At 41.2% G+C, this 20815-nt stretch overlaps 1 protein-coding gene across 1 annotated transcript in view; it reads right to left on the minus strand.

Moving 5' to 3' along the window:
* The window catches only part of LOC147678477 (extracellular calcium-sensing receptor-like), a 62422-nt gene extending 41851 nt beyond the window's left edge, over nucleotides 1-20571 (minus strand). Inside the window, exons 1-3 of the mRNA XM_086945655.1 lie at nucleotides 20544-20571; nucleotides 18746-19052; nucleotides 7461-7752 (exon numbers count right to left, since the gene is read on the minus strand). Coding sequence (XP_086801781.1) covers nucleotides 7461-7752; nucleotides 18746-19052; nucleotides 20544-20571 — 627 coding nt within the window. The remainder of the gene's footprint in view (nucleotides 1-7460; nucleotides 7753-18745; nucleotides 19053-20543) is intronic.
* Between the last annotated feature and the right edge of the window lie 244 nt (nucleotides 20572-20815).

Raw genomic sequence — 20815 nt, forward strand, 5'->3', positions numbered from 1 at the left:
TCACTTTATCCGGTTACTTCCGCCCAGGTTACTGAGGAGGCTAGGTCAGATGGTGTGATGGCTTAATCATTGGACCCTGTACCCTTTTCTCTCCAAACTAGCAGATCTGCCCAGGTCTTCACCTTACTTTTTAGATCACAAGCCATCTCAGTCTCACTAGTATAAATAACATTTCTTAAAAATTTGGAAAAAAGTCGGGGGTGTTCTGATTTCCAGACCCTACAGATTTCTCTCCTTGCCAAGATGATCACGTAAAATATAAGATGAAACATAAATGTATTCATACAATAATCATTTGGTAAACCAAAAAAAATCAGGCTGGTACTTATATCAATTGGTCTATCCAAAACAGATTCCAAAAATTCACATACCTCCATCCAATAAGGTTTAATTTCTGGGCATTCCTTAAATATATGAACTTCATCCGCATATGGATTTTTACATCTTGGACAGCAGTAAGCCGTCCCAGTCACCTTGGACAACTTTTTCGGAAACCAATATACTCTATAGATGGTATATAGATGATTTCTCCTCAATGCTGCTGGTTTTACTATATCCTGTAACATAACAAAAGAGTCAGACCACATCTTATATACATGCACTCCACATTAAGCAGGGGGAGGAAGATGGCGGCAAGCTCCCATAGCAAAGCAATGACGGAGACCAGCGATGAGGAATGAATTGTCTAGAGCCCACACAACGTGAAATGCAGAGCAATAAAGCAGCATACTAATAGGTATTTAACGGAGACGCGGTACGAAGTACACTTTCTTTTTACTTATTAAAACCCGCTTTAACTGGCTGGTTACATGGGTCTGGAGACGGAGGCAGGGAAAGCGGTCACTGCAGCTGCTGAGTACGGCGGGCTGTCGGGACGCCGAAAGCAGTTGTGGCGGAGAGTGGTGGAGGAGGCTTCAGAGTGCTGTATTCCTGTGGAAAGGGAGCGCAGGAGATCCAGGAGGACTGCAGAGCGCAACTCTGCAACGTTCCGCTAGGTGAAGACGGCATTAGGGTAAGCCACACGTTTGGTGGGGAAGAGGACCGGCAGATGGAAAAACTGCCGCTTGCTCACCGCCCAGAGGATCGAAGTAGAAATTTTGACGGGTTGCTAGGTGCAGGGGGGGGAGACAAGGTGCAGGAAATCCCGGTGGTGGAAAGCCCAGGTGCAATTAGTCAGGTCCAAATGGAAGTGCAGCAAGAGAAGCGTCTTGGTTTAGGAGATCTGGAAGGAATCAGTAAAAACAATAAAATTTTACCAGTGAAAGGAGGGGCTGAGTACCACCTGCAGAATAGATACTTCGGTCACAGCTGGAGGCGAAGAGCAAGGGGAGAGGAACGGCAGGGGGACAGGCTGGGAGAGAAGTACTACCACTAACTCCTAGGAAAAAAGCCACAAAATCAATCAGGGGAGTGTAGGAAAAGAAGGGAGGCTAAGGCAGCTCGTATCCAAGTTAAGACTACCCCCTCTTTGAAGTCGTATTTTAAAATAATGGAGCAGGTGACTAGTTCTCTGGTAGGGGGACAAGTCTTTCAGCAGGCCTCCTCTCCCCTCTTATTAGAGAATCGCTACACCCCATTAGTAGAATGCAGTGGGGATGGGGTCAGCAAAACAGGCGGGGTTGAAACAGAAAGATCACCGGAGGGGGGGTCCCCCTATAGTAGGGTCTCTTCCAAGTGTGTCCACGCCCTTGACGTCAGCGCAGGAAGACTGCAGCCCTGTGTATAGAGGAGAAAAGGATGCCTATTTGGGAGCAGCTGGAGGGAAGCCAGACTTGGAGTCTATTTTGTTGAGTTTGAGAGGAGATTTATTCTCAAAGTTCGAGATCTTCGAGGCCAACCAGAGAGGTATACATGACAAATGCAAAGTCTTGGAGGGTAAGATGGATGATATAGTCTCCCCTCCAGGGGTCCTATTATCTGAGGTCAAGAGTCTCTCAGAAGTGGTATTGGCTAATACCAGAGATATAGAAAATGTAAAGATTCAAAATAAAACTCTACAGGACGACGGCGAGAGATTAGAAATGCAGGCAAGATGGAATAATTTAAGACTTCTAAAAATTCCGGAGGGGGCGGAAGGGGGAGATTTAAAAACCTTTATATGTCATATCCTTAGAGAAGGAATCCTTAAAGACAGACCGGATATTGATTTGGACAAGGAGATCCAGAGAGTCCATAGGGATCCTTCTAAACTGAACCCAGCGAGAAAAGCACCAAGGAAAATACTGATTAATTTTCTCTCGTATTCGGTTAAAGAGTTGATACTGGGGAGGGCCCTGAAAGAATCTGTGCAATAATTTGGTTTGATCAATTATTAAATCAGGTTGGACCTCGGGAAGAGAACTGCTCAGAGGCAGTGGGACCTTGGTACAAGGATGCCAGAGTTGAGAAAGATGGGAGGCTCAAGTTCAGATGAGATATCCAGCCATGGTAAAAATAATGTGGAAAAACAAAATGTATAATTTTAGCTCCCCTGAGGATGCAGATTCTTTTCTGAAAGCAATGGACTAGTAGACTAGGAGGAGCCGGTACCCCAGACCAAGGCTGATATACAAGGAGTGGGGTTTGAGGAGCCTTATTGTTAACTAATGGTTAATCAATTGGTGATGACTGTAAGGGTTTGGGGGAATAAAAAAGAAAAAAAAGTGTAAGAAAAAGAAGGGATAAAAAAAATTTGGGGTAAAAAAAAGGGGGGGCATTTTTTTTCCTGTTTTGTGTTGTATGTTTTCTTTCCTCTGTTATATTATAGCACTAGGTGGGTCTCTGAGTTTTTTTTTGTGTAGAACAAGAAGATGATGTCTCAGCTACTGAGAGTAGGTCCCGAAGGCGGTAGGTAAACCACACAGGGAATAGTAGAAGGGTTCCACATGGGAGGGGAGGGTGGGAAGCACACAGGGTGGTAGGCTCATGGGGGGTAAAGGCAAAAAAAGTGTTCTCATACATGCCCAAAAAGTTTTGATCTAAGTAGTAGAAAGGCCGAAGGGGGGATTATATAAAAATGCAACAGAAACTTAACCTAATTACATGGAATATGAATGGGTTGCGAGGGAGGAGAAAATTGTCTAGGGTCATGGAATTCTTGAGGAATAGTAAAGCAGATCTCTTTTTCTAGAAGAGACTCCCTTAGAATCTCAGGAGTGTAGACAAAGTTTGACGAAGGACAGGTGGGTCCAGGAAGTTATTTGTTCTGATCAATGGGGGATTACTAGGGGGGTGGCATTGATTATTAGGAGCAATCCAGGTATCAGGGTCGTTAAACAAGAGTCTGATAATTCAGGAAGGTGGCTGGTCACGACTCTGACAGTTTTTGATTCACCCCTAATATGTGCAGTATACTATGACCAAACGAGGATAATCCAGGAGCTCTCAGAAGACTAGAGGTTAGTCTGATGAATACCACAGGGTCAATAATAATTGGGGGAGACTTTAACTTGGTTTTAAACAAGGAGAAGGATCGTACCTCTAGAGCAAATTACAATAATCAGCCAAAAACATTTGCAACATTGAAAAATGTAATTAAAGATTTCAAGTAACTTGATATATGGAGAAGATCGAATGATGGTATTAGCGACTATACTTTTTATAGTAAAAAATACAAGCATCATTCGAGAATTGATTTTTTTCTGATAGATCAAGTATTGTGTTCAGAGGTTAGAGATATAAAACACATTCCAGCCATATTGTCATATCACTCTGCAGTTGAGATGACCTTGGGACTTAAGCAAAAGGAGGTACAAAGAAGATGGACCCTAGATCGAGCCATGTTATTAGATGGTGAAGTTATAACAGAGATGATTAAGAAAACAGATGAGTTTTTAAAATTTAATATTGGCACAGGGAAAGTTCAGACCGTATGGGAGGCTTTTAACGCTTATATAAGTGGTGTTCTTAGTTCTATTTCGGTCGGCAGAAAGAGAGTTATAAAAAATGAGGAAATGGAAAAAATTAAGAAGATTAAAGATAAAGAAACAGAATTACAGAAAGCATCCATGGATGCCAGAGGGATCCCAGAAGTTGTCCTATTCCTAGAAAAAGAATTAGATAAACTAAGCGCAGAGTTTCAAGCTAACAGCTATTAGATAAGTGGAAAGCCAGTAAGCTTCAGCATTTCGCTTATGGAGAAAAATGTGGTCCTTTGTTAGCTTGGAAGGCAAGTGCAGATAGGGCTAGGAATCTGATAAAGAGTTTAATTTTGCGGGGCTCAGGTAGACCAATATGTAGTGAGGATGAGATTCTAGAGGAAGCAAGAAGTTTCATGAAGGACCTCTATAAAGAATATATACGCTTAGGACAGGAGGAAGTAGAAAGATGGTTAGAATTAGTTACGCTTCCCCAGTTGCCTGAAGAATTTTGCGCTCTTCTACAAACTGGTATTACAGATGAAGAGATCAGAGTACAATGTAGAAGAACAACCAGGGAAAAGGCAGCGGGTCCGGATGGGCTCCCCAGCGAATTCTACCTATGTGTTTTGGAGAGTTTAATACCAACTTTGAAAATGCTTTTTAATAAAATCTATATGGACGCAAAAATACCCTGGGCTCATGGGCAGAGTCCACAGTTACACTAAAACTAAAGCCTAACAAAGATCCACAATTGATAGAGTCCTATAGACCTATATCTCAATTAAACTCAGACTATAAACTTTTTACTGGTATATTGGTGGCTAGAGTGGAAAAGATCATCAAGACGGTAGTCCATTCGGATCAGAGGGGTTTTATACCGGGTAGGCAGCTCAACGAACTGACCTTTCAAGTAATTAATAGAGGCTATTGATAAGGCTGAAATTAAGAAAGTTCCCTTGACAATAGTAGCTATAGACGCTGCTAAAGCGTTCAAGCAAGTTAATTGGCTATATCTTTGGGGAACCTTAAAAAGATTTGGTTTTCCCCATAACTTTGTGCAAGCAATTAAGAGTGTTTACCTTTGCCCCAAATCTAATGTTTTGGCGAATGGAATGTTGTCAGACTGGTTTAACATCAGGAGAGGTAAAAGACAGGGGTGTCCTCTGCCACCACTTTTATTTAATCTCTACATTGAACCTTTTGTTACCATGCTTAGGCAGGATACTGTTATTCAGCCCAATAGGATGGGAGAGTTAGAACTTAAAACTGCTCTCTATGTAGATGACTTGCTCCTATATACTACTAATCCAATAGAGACCATACCATGGTTATTTGAGACAGCGGAAACATTTGGGCAGGTTTCCGGCTATAGAATCAACAAAGACAAGACAGAAATTATGGAGTGGAACCAACCTAACAGTTATCAAGGGGTGAAGGGCCAAATGAGGTATTTAGGGGTCCAGCTAGTGCAGAACTTAGAGGATTTTCCAAAAGTTAATTGGAGGAGGACCTTGAAAGAGGTGACTAGTTTACTTACAAGATGGGCATATCTCCCCTTAAACATCTTTGGGAGAGTTAATCTTGTAAAAATGATAATTTTGCCAAAAATCACCTTCTTATACAATACAATTCCATTAATATTTAAGACAGAAGGTATAGCCAAATTGCAAGGTAAAATAGGTACTTTTATATGGACAACAAAAAGTTTCAGGATAGCCTGGAAAAAATTAAGAAAAGGCCTCAAGGTGGGTGGGCTAGCTTTACTAATTTACTGTTATGTCTTCCACTTTAAAATTTTCAGGATCCTGGCGAATAAACCCAACTCTTCACCATTAGGTCTTTTGCTTGAAGCCATGCTAAAAGATGTGGTTCAAGGGCAGGTTTCTTTCTTATATAAATATGGTGACCCGAAATTTTACAAAAATGTCTGGTTAAAAATATTGATAACAGCTCTGAAAACTTGGATGTTTTTAAGGAAAAAAATTTATATTCCGTATTACACCACGCAGGCGCCAGTTTGGGACTCCCCTGGCACTCCAGAGTGCCTACAAGATAAATTGAGTTGGCCACTTAAAGTAGGGGGAATTAAAGTGTTGGGGTAACCTACAAGATGGTCGCAATCTTATGAGTTGGGAGGCATTAAGTAGGTTAACCCAAAGATCATTGACAAGGTTCAAATATTATCAGATCTCATCTTGGTGGTTGACGCAAAGTTGGCAGGAGGAGGAGACTAATTTGAATGTACTAGATCAAGTGGCAAGAAAAGGTACCTGGAAAAAGGAAGTTTCTTTCTGGTATGCAGCAATTCTGAATGCTGAAGATCAGGAAGAATCGGATGTACACAGATTATGGGGGAGGAATATGAAGGGAGCGGAGCAGAAGTAGTAATCTTGAGCAAAAACACCTTGCTCTATGACTCCACCTGGTGGTCTGCCAAACTTGGACCCATTCCCTTCCCAGCAATCCAAGGAAAGAACGGCAGAATAATAGACAATCAACTCACATGATCAGCCTAGCGAATGCAGTCTCCATTTTCTGGTCACACACACTCAAAATGCTCAAGAAGGACTTCATATCTCCCCCCATTAACCATCGCAAACCATCATCCAAGCTCTCATCACCACCAAGTTGGACTAAAGTCACACAATTTATGCTGGAATCAATAATTAACTGACCAGAAGACTCCAGGCCAGACAGAACTCTGCGGCCGAACTCACCCTCAACCTCCTTCCCCCCACTTGCATCGCTCCACAACTCAAAGAGCTCCACCTGGCTCCCAATCCATAAACAACTGCACAATCTTCTTTACGCCTACCATATACTTCCTCTCAGCCAGAGTCATACTTACACACACATTCTGCATAGCTGGAGAAGATCCGTCAGTCAGGCCTTTCCCTACTTCACTGCCCTTGCACATATGAGCCTCCTCTTACGTTTCTTGTGGAATTCAAGAATTGAAGACCTGGCTGCTCACATAGCCTTGACTCTGGCTCAGCCAATACTGCTCCTGCTTCAATGCAAGGATACCCTACTAGGTGATTAGTGTACAATATAAATACCTGTGACACAAACATAAAAAATAACATAAACAGTACCATAACATATTTGACTGATGGAGGCAAATGTGCTAATTTATTTCCTCTAGGCTCTGATAGAATTATGATTGTTCACCCATCATCATCTTGGGCCCCCACACTTCTCATGTAAAAGGCACAACAAGCTAATTAATAATTCTTCCAATCCAGGCCTCTTGGTATTAGTTAGAAGGAACAGTGAAATCTGCATGTTCAATGTGGTAGAGGCCTTCCAGTCTCAGTAGAAACTGGCCTTGGCTCCAGGAACCCTGTGGAAACCTTCTAGTTCATAATTGTACTACATTATAGCCCTATTTAATAAGGCTTTTTCAGTTAGTAAGACTGTTTTGCACCTTGAAAATAAAAAGTACATCGCACACCTAACACAGAAGTAGGAATCAACTCCCCACAAAATAATTGTTGGGAATTTGGCACTATGCATTTGCTTTTACCCACTCTCTATCACATCTCATTACAGACAGTTCCAGGGATTCATTTGACATAGGGGGGTTATTTTGTTGGTGATCAGATTGACGCACTTTCATACCTGTGGAAGCCGGTAAAGGGTCAAGACTCGTGACATAGCGATTGAACATGATGACCCCGCATCTCCAACTATGCCTGCCAGGACATTATTCATTAGACATCTATAGTTTGGTACAATCTTCCCCATACCCGTCAGCACCCAGAAGGTCCCCTCCAGGGCCCGCTGCCGCATCAAGCAAGAGTCGTAGATGCGGAATCCTAGCGTGACATTGGGCAAGATGTCAGGGTTCCTGTTGATCTCCTCAATGGCAAACACCATTGCCTGAAGCCACTGGTAATTGAGCAAGCCAAGCCTGAAAAGTTATAGGAAGATACGTTTAAGAGGAAGTACAAGCCATTTCAGTATAAATCACTTTAATCCCAGAACAAATATTGATACATAACTGAACCAGAAAACAATTATCAATGCACCTCAATTTCTGAGGAATGTAACATGAGGATTTCAGATGATTCCGGATTTCAGGACAAATACTGATGCTTCGAAACAGCAGCTCATATTTATGAGATAAACAAGCTAGGCTTCTAGCAAGAAGAGCCCCCCACCCAGTGGTTAATTTGTAAAATACATAAGTGCCAGGCCCTGGTAAGGAGGCCACTTCAGCGTTCACAGCTCTTTAACACTCTTGGCGCTGACAATTACAGTATCAACACAGCTAGATGGGAACATCCCTAACATTTTGATTTGCCCCAAACAACAATAGTGTTGATATGCTTTGTCTTCCTCAGGGCTTTCAACCTCTCCCTCTATAGTGGAGGTTTGCTCTTGATCAGAGCAATCTGATGCTTCAGTTCTATCAGGAACCTGTTTCTTAGGTATTGCTCAGTGGCCATCTGCATATCCAATAAACATGCATATGCACAGAGTTTACTATGTTATTTATTACAATTGTTGTGTGTAGAAAGGGATCATAACTCACGAGTGGCAAAGCCACTTCCCTCTCTCTGACAAGTCCAATTTGAAATGTTGTTAAAATGTACTGTTACTTGAAGTCCAGCTCAAGACAAGGAAACTACTTGTAAGAAGATTGTCTTTCAAAGCCTAATGAATGCATGACTCAATGAATGACAGAAGACTCGAAAAGCTTAACCTTGCAGGAAAGCAGAGTTTGGATGAATTGTCAAATCAACCGAAGAGATTATTTATGGTTGGTAGTGCAGTAGGTAACCGGTGTTTCTCCCATGCAGCCAAACCTGATGTGTACCTACTCTATTTAGAGTCAGGGAAAGGTTGAAACACGTCTACCTATGATGGGTCCACACTGGGGTCACAGTGACAGTTGTCCACTTCCATTTTGAGCAAGATGACTTTGCCTCATCATCCCTGTTTGTGTCTACTACATAAATCACGGTAGACACAGGTAGGGACAATGATTTAATGGCCTACACCCTCAGGGTGAAAGCTCCCTGTGCATCTGGCCATTAGTGTATTGTTTTCAAGAAACAAACTGCACGTTTAGTACTATGTTTCTTAAAAATTAAAAAGTTTGCAGATTAAGTTCTTTAAACATGGCACCAGCACAGAAAACCTCACTGCTGTGGTTGAAGCCACCATGGCAGTAGCTCCTTTCACAGCAGTGAGATCCTTGCCAGGCAAGCAGAGATATAAAGAAATGCCTCCAAGACCCTAAGGGACAACAGGGCTCTCACCAAACCCTTAATAAAGTCATTAGCCTGAATAGCCTTCAGAAGGTGGAGCAATTTGATTAACTGAGAAGAGAGAGAGAGAAGGGGGACAGGATGGTTTCAACATAAAGATGAGAGCAGCACATTAAAATGCAAAAACCTTTGTTTACATCGTGTTGTGTTCCTGTGGTCTGCCCTTTGTGGGGCATACCAGAAGAAAGACTAATCAAGGTCAGGCTCATTGAACACAGGTGTTGCATCAGGAACTGTCTGTAAGCTTCTCTGGTAAAGCATGTTCTTGCAAAGGCCCATACACATGAAGACTTGCACTGGTTTGTTTTCCCAGAAATAATGAATATCTTTAGAGTGAATGATAGAGCTAAAATATTTCATATTCAGGAAGCCTCATGTATTTTTAAATTAGATATCATGAACAGAGATATGAATAGACAACTGGACTGGTGCAATTTAATGCATGAATTCATTATTGTTCTTCTGCTGTTTGTTATATAATGAAGATACTAATGATGTAAATCACTAATATGGTGGACTCTTTCTTTAGATTATTATCAATGTTGATTATTTATGTCTTTTAGATCATGTCATTGAAGTTAACCTAGCTTTATAAAAAAAGTGCAAAGCATTCTGACGTATGGTGTTAACATGGTATTATATGTTACTCATTACTATAGGTAAGTATACATTTGTATTTCATAATAACTGTAAATAGTGATATCCATAAATTCAATTCTGTATACTTTTTTTGAAGACACTTCGTCACAATGATATTATTCACAGATCGTCAAATGTATGGAATGCATTATTTTGCAATGACTTATAGATTTCTCTCCATTTTGGGGTCTCCGTTTTAGCAGAACCATTAATCTTGTATAGTTTTAAAACGATAATTATTTTGTGTTGAGTATACCATTTCATACAATTAGGTATATCAGTCTGTTTGGTTTCAATGTTGTGAATATTTATTTATTTATTTATAAAGTTTTATATAGCGCAAACTAGATCCAGGAGAGCGCTTTACAAGAGAGGCCAAGAGTGTAATGACAACAACAAATTAGTAAAAGACGGGGATCATACAGTAAACAGAAGTAAGCGGGCCATGAGGGGGGCAATAATATGCATAGAATCATATAATAAACATAAGCAAGCGGGCAATGAGGGGGGGGGCAGTAACATGCAAAGTAGAAGAGCTGTATCAATTGATGGTACCATGGTAATAAGAACAAAAGTCACCCGATCCCGTGAGCCTAACCCTCTAGGGTAAGAATTTGCTCATTTGTAATCTTTTGGTTTCCAGTTTGAACGCCGTCGTCGAGGTGAGTTTGCGTGCTTACGGAGGTAGAGAGGTCCACGTCTTTGGGGCTGCACCTGAGAAAGCTCTGCAACAAGTTCTCGTTTTGCTAAGGATGCAAGGTTCCAAGAGGAAAGTAGAGGCGCTTCTTGATGCTCTCTCCCCACACGATAGTTCAAGTTTTTGTGCCAGGTACCTGGGAGTATTGAAGTGAAGGGCTTTGTGTGCTAGAACTGCAATCTTCAGCTGAATTTGTGTTTCATAGGGTATCCAATTGAGAGATTTAAGGACTGGTGAAATATGCTTGTTTCGTTTGGCGCCAGTAACTAGTCTTGCCACGGAGTTCAGTGAGGCCCTTAGTGGCGTGAAGGCGTATTTGGAAAGGCCACAGAGAGTAGCACTGCCATAGTCTAGCCTCGTGCTTGTACCACCTGCTTGAAATCATTTTATGACAGGAAAGGTTTGATATTTCTAAGAGTCCTTATCAAGTGGTTTGTCACTTTACAAACATTGCTGATGTGAATGTTCATATTCAGGTGCTTGTCAGTGTGGATTCCGAGCCATTTGGCTGAGTCTATGATAGTCAGAGTGCAGTTGAAAGCAGTGAAGTAAGTCAGCCAGAGATCTAGCTTGGGGAAGTGTTTCTGAGGGTGAAATTAGCAGGAACTCCGTTTTGGCTGTGTTGTGGAGGAGTTGGTTCTTGTTTAACCAATTTTGAGTAGACGTTATGATGGTATTGTGTAAGATGATATTTTCCGGGGATGACATATTCAGGTAGAGTTGTGTGTCGCGGCATACATGTGGAAGAAAATGTTTGTGGAGTTTAGTGCATTAGCTACAGGTTCCAAAAAGAGTTTGAAGAGTTTATTGAGAGAAAGGGCGAATCCTTGGGGGACCCCCATGATTACTGGAGAAGGCTGGGAGACGGAGTGGTTTGCCTTGAATCTTTGTGATCTGTGCTGGAGGAAGGATGAGATCCATTGAAGCATCAAATCTGAGAAACCCATTCTACATTGCAAGATGGATAGGAGGTTGTCATGATTAACCGTGTCGAAAGCTGAGGAAAGGTCCAGGAGGAACAGTAGGCAGGATTCATTATCATCAAGCATTTTCAAAGTGTCATCCATAACATGTTGTCAGGGCTGATTCGGTGCTGTGCCCCCCCCCATTACATATTGAATTAGCGTAATTATAAATTTGACAGAGAGTTTCCAGTATTTGTCAATAGTGTAATGATGGCATCGCTGATTAACTTCTTTTCTGTTAGTTATTTAGAGCTAAGTGATGTAGAGTACCATGCACTGTAAATATACCGTTTAGATATATTTTTGGGGAATAACATTTTGTGCATTACAAAATGGTGCCCTTGTTTTGCTAAAAAGTGACTATAATTGTACCAGGCTGGGCATGGACATTTAGGAATCTACTAGGCAAACATAATAAGATATTTGTGTTTTAGGAGTATTTGTTGAACACATATACTTGAGAATACATTAAGTAATACCTAGGAGTCTTCTTATTTATTGTGACAGAATAATGGAATATAATTATTTAATGGGCAACCCACTGACAATAGAATGGAGAGCCCTGATTTAAAAGTAGAGGTCTAGCTGTTTCTTAAGGGGATGCACTGTTCCAGTTTTATGCTCAGGAAATAGCAGGGATTGGTCTTTATATAGACTGCAATGCCATGTGGGTAGCTGTGGCTCCCAACCATGAGGAGACTGAGTTTGTTTCCTACATGATGAGGTAATGAGCCCCAGTTTGAAAATATGGGTAAAATCAGTACATTAAAGCGACTCATATTATCTAATCTCCGTCTCTCCTGTATACTGTAAATAGCCAGAAGGCCATTTTAAAAATGATTACACCCTATGGCCTGATTGTGTGCTTTCTCATTTGTGACGAAGAGTGAGTACTAATATGAGTTGAAACTCTTTGTGGAAATCTTAATTTGCTTATTGCTCAAGGCTAAAGATACAAACCAATTGGGATGTGGCTCCGCACTCGGTAAATGAAAAACAAAAAATGTTTGGAGTTTGTAATGTTGTTCACAATGTGGTTGGTGCCTTATGTGAATCCCCCACTGAGCGTTGGGGGTTGATACCATACTTGTTTATGTACTTGTTTGTGTACTCATTTGTTTATGTACCGACATATGATATGATGTGATGTATTATTTAAAAAAAAGGTCCCCTGAGGAAGAGCAATCATGCTTGAAATGCATCGGGCATTTAAGAAATGGGCATTTAAGAAATAAAAAAATGCAATGAACTTTGAAAGTTATGATATTAAATAACGACATACCTATGAAAATTAAAAGAAAGGAAAACATAAAAAACATGTGAACACCTTTATTTGAAAAACGTTTGAAATATTGCTTTGAGAGCTTATGTGACAGTGAATCTTGCAGTCAAGAAACGCGTGTTTGTGTCAAGGCTAAAGATGACAGCATGAGTAGAAGTCATCATTTTGTATCTGTCTATTTGTGCTGCTATTTATGTGATGTTATGTGTTTTTATAGCACACTAATCACCCGTGACGGTATCCATGTGCTCTGTTGCATGCGTGTGTGGCCAGGCCCGGGGACTAACTAAAAAAGCGAGGTCTTCAACATCTTGCAAAAGTCAAGAAGAAAGAAGGAGGCTGTAATGTGTTGTGGGAGATTGCTATGACTTTAGGGGCCAGGTAGGAGAAGGCACGGCCATCTGCCTGCTTTTGTGTGTGTGTGTGTGTGTGTGAGGTGTGTACTAGCGAGAGATTGGCAGAGCAGATGTGTCTTCAAGGGAGGTGGAAGTGAAAGTAACTGTTCAGGTTTTCAGGGCCAGTGTCATGGATATCTTTGTAGGTGTGGACGGGCAGTGTAAAATGTGCACACTTGTGAATGAGGAGCCAGTGGGGTTTGCTAAAGTGTGGTGTGATGTGGGCCCAGCATGGTAGATTGAGGATTACTCTGGCTGCTCAGTTTGGATAACCTGCATTCTTCTTGTGAGCTGATGGGTAATCTCTGCATACAGAGGGACTTCTCTATTAGATTGTGGAAACGGCAAAGCAACCGGGCACCTGGCAGTGTTGCCCTACACCAAAGTCAAGGGGCAGGAATACACTGTATTTAAACAATACCGTGCATTCCTGTTCTTTCTTCCTGTACTGGCACTGTTTCTGGCACTGTTTCAGCAGGCTAGGTGCAGGAGTGTTTTATTGCATGCAGGATTGTTTTTTTGCAGGAAGGGGGCATATCCCTCTGTCTGCAGGATGCAGCACATATGGAAAGAGCAATAACGAGAAGAAATAAACATATTTCTCTTTGTTACGCCTCACATCAGGAGGCATACGGATTTGATGCTTCCCCAGGTCAGCAGCACTTTGTAAATCTTGGGCAGTGTCAAATTCCAGTGAGTGGGAAAACACACTGAAATACCCATGGTATGCTTCCCAGGTGCTGAGTAAGGTGGCGCAGTGATTTGTGCTGTGTCACCTTACTCATGATTTCTGAGACCACTCAAAGTCACACAGGTTGGCTTTGCGTGGATACATGAATCAAAATGAGAGCTCTGCGTCATTCATGCACTACTTTACGCAGTTCAAAAGTCACTCAGGGCTCTCATAAGTAGGCCCATGAGTGCTTGGTGATTGTTTTCTTGGTGTTTGTTTGTTAGTCACTTGAAGTTTTTATTCAGCATCCATAGTGTAAAAAAACAGCAGGCCAAGACTACTTTATTAACTGGAGCAGTTATGTCCAGTTTGATGATTCCAAGGTTTCTCACTTGGGAGCAGCGTGTGGGCGTGGCTCCAAGTCTGTGGGCCACCAGGTGGAGTCCCATGGCTTTTCCTAGGACTTTGGCTGGGTAGGGATGGAAATTGGCAAGTTCAGTCAGGTAAGCCAAGGGTTTCTTTGGGAGAGCAATGACAGCTGCATGTTTCTGAGAAGATGGCTCTTCTGATGGAGGTGTTGAGGAAAGCGGCAAGGGCCTCGCTGATAGGAATTGCTCTAATGTTGAAGGCAAGGAACGCCATGGTCTTCATGATTGTTTTAGTTTTCTTTCTGCTAATATTGTCGCATGTGGTGATTGTATTGATTTCCTTTGTGACTGGGAAACTTCTTGAGAAGAACAAGGGGTCATATTGTGGGGAAGTTGCTGTATATAGTTGAGATTTTTCTGCAGAACAAGTTCAAGAGGTCTTTGCATTTATCTTTTGACGGGGTGATATTTTCGATGACAGCTGTGAGAATGGTGAATTCTTTGATGACAGAAAAGATTTTTTTGTTGCTGTTGAAGCTGGTTTTTATTTATTAATAATTATTGATGTTAATATTGCCTTCTACTTGGTTTCTTGAATGAGCTGATGGTACCTCCCTTGGACAGCTTGAAGGTATGCTTTTCCACTTCTTTTCATGGTTTTCAATTTCTGTTCCTGTTGTTTGGAGTGTCGCTTAGTCAGTTTGTGGTCTTCTGTGTGCCAGCTGGCTTATTTTCAGGTTTTTACAGTTCTTCTTTATTTCATGGTTGCCAGAGTGTCTGCACCGTTGGTGATCCACTTGTTGAAGTTCTCAATGTCAAATGTCAGGATGTTCATGGGTTCTGGTGTGTTCTTGTGTAGGACAGGCCTCCATTCTACCTGTGTTAGGTTGATCCAGTGTCTGCATGCTGGACCAACTGGGTGGGCCCTTCTGGGTTGATGAATGTGGATTGTAAAATGTACTAAGGTGACGTCTGTTCAGGTGACAGGTCTTGTGGTTTTGATTATAATGTTGTTGAAAGATGTGAAACCAGGGTCTCAAATGTGTGTGACGGCATGGATTTGCTCCCTGACAATGCGTTTTAGTCACAGGTTGTCAAGAACGGCAGCTGAGCTGGGTTCTATCCAATCTTCAAGATGGAAATTGATGTCTCCTAGGAGGATGAAAGCATTGGTGTTTAGGACTAGGTGGGCAAAAAAGTCTGTGCTGTTGTTTTTGAAGTTGGCTGAGGGGCCTGGAGATAGTGGACTAGGGTCCCACTCAGGGTGAAATTTGCTGTCATTTGTAATTTGTAGTCGAGGTGCGTATAGAGATTTAACACTCAGAAGGAATTATCCTCTGCATTGTTGTGACTTTACATTTATAAGTATAAGCCTGTACCTTGAGGTATGTAAAATATCTTACTGTTAATCAGTGTTGTCATATTTGGTAGGACAGCTTCAGAAATGAGCATAGAGCTGTTGATGAAACTGAATACAAGTCTGTTTGCTAGAAACGTAACATGATAGGTGTTAATTCAGCAAACCTATACTTAGTAAGATGCCTAGGGTAATATTACATTTTTGGGGCAAGGTTGGAAAATTTTCAATAAATTGATGATATAGTCCAAATTGATTCTAAAGAGGCCTTTGGGAACAGGGTGACTATCATGCAGCTAAAATAATAATGTACTATTTTAAAACCATGTTTATGATTAGTCCCGAAATGCCATCTATATGTGTAAGTTTCAATTCAAGGTTTCATAAAAAAAATTATTGTTTTGCATTGTACTTATTAATTGGTCTGGTTACTGAATGAATGTAAATTATGTCTGAAATTCTTTATTTTAATGCACAACCTAAACAACATTGATTGTACTAAAGATGTTGAAGAGAGGTGTTCTGATATTACACATTGTAATGGGTTTAATTATTTTTAGAAAAAAACAATTCTATTGCAATAGGTGTGAAATAGAGACGATAGTTATTAATTTTTTAGCCAAAATAAAGTCACCTTTTAATCCTGATGAAGGTGTCTTAAAAGCTTTATGATGGTGTACTGAAAGACCCATGAATTAGTTTGGAAGAGTGATCGAGAAACTGTTTTAAAAACTATGGATACTTTTCACAAGTCTCACAAAATCTTGTGGTATATATTGTATGTGTCTTGTTACCCAAACCATCAGTCCTTACCCCCTAGGGCCATCTGCCCTCCATAAACATCAAATTGTAATATCAAATGCATTATAGTGCACTAGTAATCATGATGATTCATGATTAAAAATTATGCACATTTTAGTGTATCTTTTAATGTTTGATATGAGGAGAAGTATCAAATAATGCATTATAATGTTAATGACTATGTGGATTTTTATTGATACTTAGTACTATTAAAATGTTTAATTTTTCTTCTTTCCCTTGCAATTGTATAAGCCATATTAGTCAAGCATAACAGTTCCGTTTTGACTATATTGCAGAAGTTTGATCTTCTCTTTACAGGCAGTCCAAGCACTGTGTAATCTATTTTTGGTGAAATAATCCTACTCCTTTACACCTTGGACTGCTGATTATCCGCATTACGACAGTTACACATAGCAGAACATTGCATATGTAAATAGTACTTTTTCCTAGTACCCAAAACTATTTTTCAATATGGTGAAACACTGTCTTCATGTTCAATGATATTGTGAGATATTTATGGCATTTTCACGGCCGATATGATCACTTACACCACTTTTGGAGAAGTGTGGCTCAGTGATTAGAGCGGCAGACCCAGATGCAGAGGTCTAGCCCGGGACCAAGGTTCAAATCCCCGCCTCGGCGGGTCTGGGCTCAAAATTCCACAGACTTGATAATTCTCGCCTCGGTGCCTATTCTAATCATGGAGTCCCACTCTGCAACTCTGGGCAATAGCTTGCTTAATCTCCACAACGGCCCCCACAATGCTAAGGATGCCTGGCCTCCACCTTGGGGGTGCCCAGGATTGGACGCCTCACAGGGAAAGCCAGGATGGGTTCCACAGCGGCATTCGTACAAGCGCCACCCTTGCGGGTGAGTAGTGCGCTATACAAGTATCAATTTACAATTTTTTTTAATGTAGCTACATGTACAAAGATGTTGGGACATTTCAATGGAAATATTTGTGAATACACACTTTGTTACACCTTTGTAGACTCTCCAAACATTACCCATTTAGAAAGCCATTACTAAACCTACTACTACTGTGAAATGTTCTGCGGCGTTGCATATTTAGCACAATAGTGGTTAAGTTCAGAATTTCAGTAGTAAGTCACATCGCTGCAATAAAATGCGAATCTGGAAGTAAGCATGACGAAAAATTCAGGAGCACTGCGATCTGTCACTAAGAAACTGGAAACAAAAACGTTTTCACACTTTACTAAGCTAGATTAAGCATGATGCCCTCATTCTATGCCACTTTTTGTCTTTAAGCAATCAGGTCTTAAAAAAATTGACAGCAAAATCCACGTTTTATGTCAAAGAATGTTCTCTTCATAGTATATGTATTTCTAACCTTTAATAACTCAACTTTGAGACACTCTCATTGCCAAATTGAGTGCTCAATTAGGTTTTCAAAATATTGGACAGGTGTAGTGGGAGAAATCAACAAGGGAGGGAACAGGTGGTTATCACAATAAAGAAAATCAGCAATGACAAAGCCATTAGGCCCTGCTATGGCAATTGTGATAATTATTATGAAACAAAAGAAAAGAAAGGAAAAGAAAAGAAAAGAAAAGAAAAGATGCAGCCTAAATATTGCTACCATATTCTTGCAATAAACATGTAAATTAAAAGAGATATTCATTTCACATGATTTGAATGCAGAAGTACTCTTGCCTCCTAGCAGGAAGGTTACTCAGAACCTATGTAAACATCTACACCGAACATATATAAAAATACTATTTACTTTTAATGCCCATACCTGAAAAATATGATTCTTATTGGTGATGAGACAATATCCTGTTGACTATGACTTACAAGAACAGGAAGGCATAGATTAAGCCACATGGGTGCCTGAAAATGAGGAAGTGCATTTTTTTTAAGATGGGTATGCACATGCTGTCACTCACAGCTACAGTGCAAGAGAGCCAATGGCTATAATGGTTTATCCATTGTCCAATGCACCTAATGGATGCGAAGGTCTGGGCTTTTTATGCTAGCGAGACGGCCCAAACTATCTCTCAATGCAATATCTTAGAAGGTGAAAAAGAAAAGGAAAATTAAAAGGGAAATGGGCAAAGGCGAAATTTAGTAAAAAAAAAGTGAAGTAAGTAGAGAAAAAAGGAGCACCCCAAGAAAAAAAACAATACAAAATAAAGGAGACACTTGATTGCAAGGAAATTCACACAACAGAAAATTCCCAAAACGCACTCTGGAAGAGAATGAACAATGAGAAAAAGGAAGTAAAATAAATTTGAAGAACACGTTTGATTCTGAGAATATCTCTTCCAATCAACTCCTGATATTACGCTTGTGTTTTCTGATGCAGATGAGAAAACTGCCTCTCAGCCCAGCAGAAAAAAGCTTATCAAGATTAAAAGAACTGCCACAAAATCCAAAATTAGAGACCAGATCATTGTCTTAAATAAAACAATTATAAAATAAGAATATCGTACCTTTGGCAAATGATTGCTTCTGGTCTTCCTGTGAAGGGGATTTCTCTGAACTGTATTTCTGTGTGCACATTAAAAATGCCACCAATCAGGATATCTCCGTCTCGTGACAGTCCAGTAACCTCAGGCCTTTGCAATTGACACCCAGTTGTTGGACTCTGACAGACATGCTGTGGCATCAGACAGACCACCATCAGAAAGAGAAACATTTGTTGGTTTGGATGACGTTTGATGTCTCTTTCTAAAGCCATGTACTTCATTACCATGAGGAAACCTTTTTCATTAACCTTAAGTTCAGCACGTATCCTTCCTAGACAAACACATTTAAGGTATAACCAATTCAGTTAGAGCAATGAAATCTAATTATTATTTTAAACGCAATTGAAATTATTGTCTTAACCCCTAAATTGCTGATTCCCTGCCATGCTGAGCCCTATTTTTGTTTGGCAAAGTTTGCGTATAAGTTTACATATCTTTTTCATAAAATATGTCCATGCAACATGTATTACCATTTTTTGCCCTATTTTGTATGGACGAAATTAGGTCACTGGTTCAGAGGGTGGAAGCCATAATCCTTGTCAGGGTGAACAACAAAAGTCACTACATGAATCTGTGCTTAACCCTCAAGTTAGCACAAAAGACTTATCTTGGAGGCAATATGTAAAGAATTCGTGCAGCACGCAATAATAAAACTGAAAATACAACACAAGAAACATTCCAACTCAATTTAGAGAAATAGAGTGAATTCTAATAAATCAAATGATGCCAGGACCACAAAAATCTAATCAATATTGCCAAAGGTATGAATTGCCCCCTGTCGTTACCTGGTAGCACTGCTGAGATCGCTTCAAGAAACCTGCGCTCTGCGTGGTCTCGAACACGACGAGATGAATACCTCGCCAGATAATTCCGAGAAACCCTCGAAACCAGGCCAAGCCACCATGTCACAGGAACGGGCCTCGGCCCTCAGTGAGGTGACAAGAGACACATCGTCTACTGAATAATCAGTTTGCAAGATGGGGACTCATTTGCACTGCTATAAGGCTGGTCCGGGGGGAGGGGCAGGGGGGGCCGGGGGTTGCCGAGGCTGCACGCTCAACCAGGTAACTTCACTGCAGGCCTGCGACACAAGTATACAGGCTTGGGACTACAGTATCTAGTTGGAGAATTCTAGTTTGGGTCAGGGTGGGGGGAGTAGGGGTCTGGGTCGGGGTTTTGGTAAGTGTTGGGGTTATGAGGGGAGAATGGGGGGGATGGGAGGGGCTTGAGGCAACGGAAGGGCGAGGGAAGCAGTGTGCTGTGGGGGAAATGGGCTCGAGTGAAACACTATGCAGGGGTTGTCCCCCCCTAGACGCAAGCTATTTCCTGATAGACACGCGAAATGACAGGGGCCACCCTAAAAGTTATCACCCTAAATGTGAAAGGGCTCAATAAACCCATTAAAAGATGTGCCGTCTTGTCATATCTAGAGAACTCTGGCGCCTCAATATGCCTGTTACAGGAAATGCACCTCCTAAGTAAAGACTGGCATCGGATGAGATCCCGGGCTTTCCCTCAGCAATTCTATTTCTCTACCACTGATAAAAAAGCGGGGTTGCAATACTGTTTTCCAAGCACTTTCACGGGTAGGTGGGTGACAATGTAAGGGAGATCAAGGGCAGGCTCCCAGCTTACAATATCCGGGTGGGCGACATGTCCATGATTGTGGGGTCCCTATAGGTCCCTAACTCTGGTCAAGAACCTTTTCTTAAAGGCAGTTGCACCCTTTCGGAGACTTTATGCTCCCAAGCACGATACTTACTCATAGGTGGTGACCTCAACCTCGTCATGGACCGGGAGTCGGATAGTTCAGACCATCGCTTTGGTAACACTGGAGCGATTTCACCAGATGGAAAGGACTGGATGAGTCAAAGGGGGCTGGTGGACTTGTGGTGGGACAAGCACCCTCGGAACACACACTACATATTCTGCTCCCACGTGCACTATACATATGCCAGACTAGACCATTTCATAGTCTCCTCGGAGCTCCGTACAAAAGTGGAAGATGTGGACATTACTCCAGCCGCTATCATG

Source organism: Lissotriton vulgaris, chromosome 12 (genome assembly GCF_964263255.1).
Source record: "Lissotriton vulgaris chromosome 12, aLisVul1.2, whole genome shotgun sequence".
Lineage (NCBI taxonomy): Eukaryota > Metazoa > Chordata > Amphibia > Caudata > Salamandridae > Lissotriton > Lissotriton vulgaris.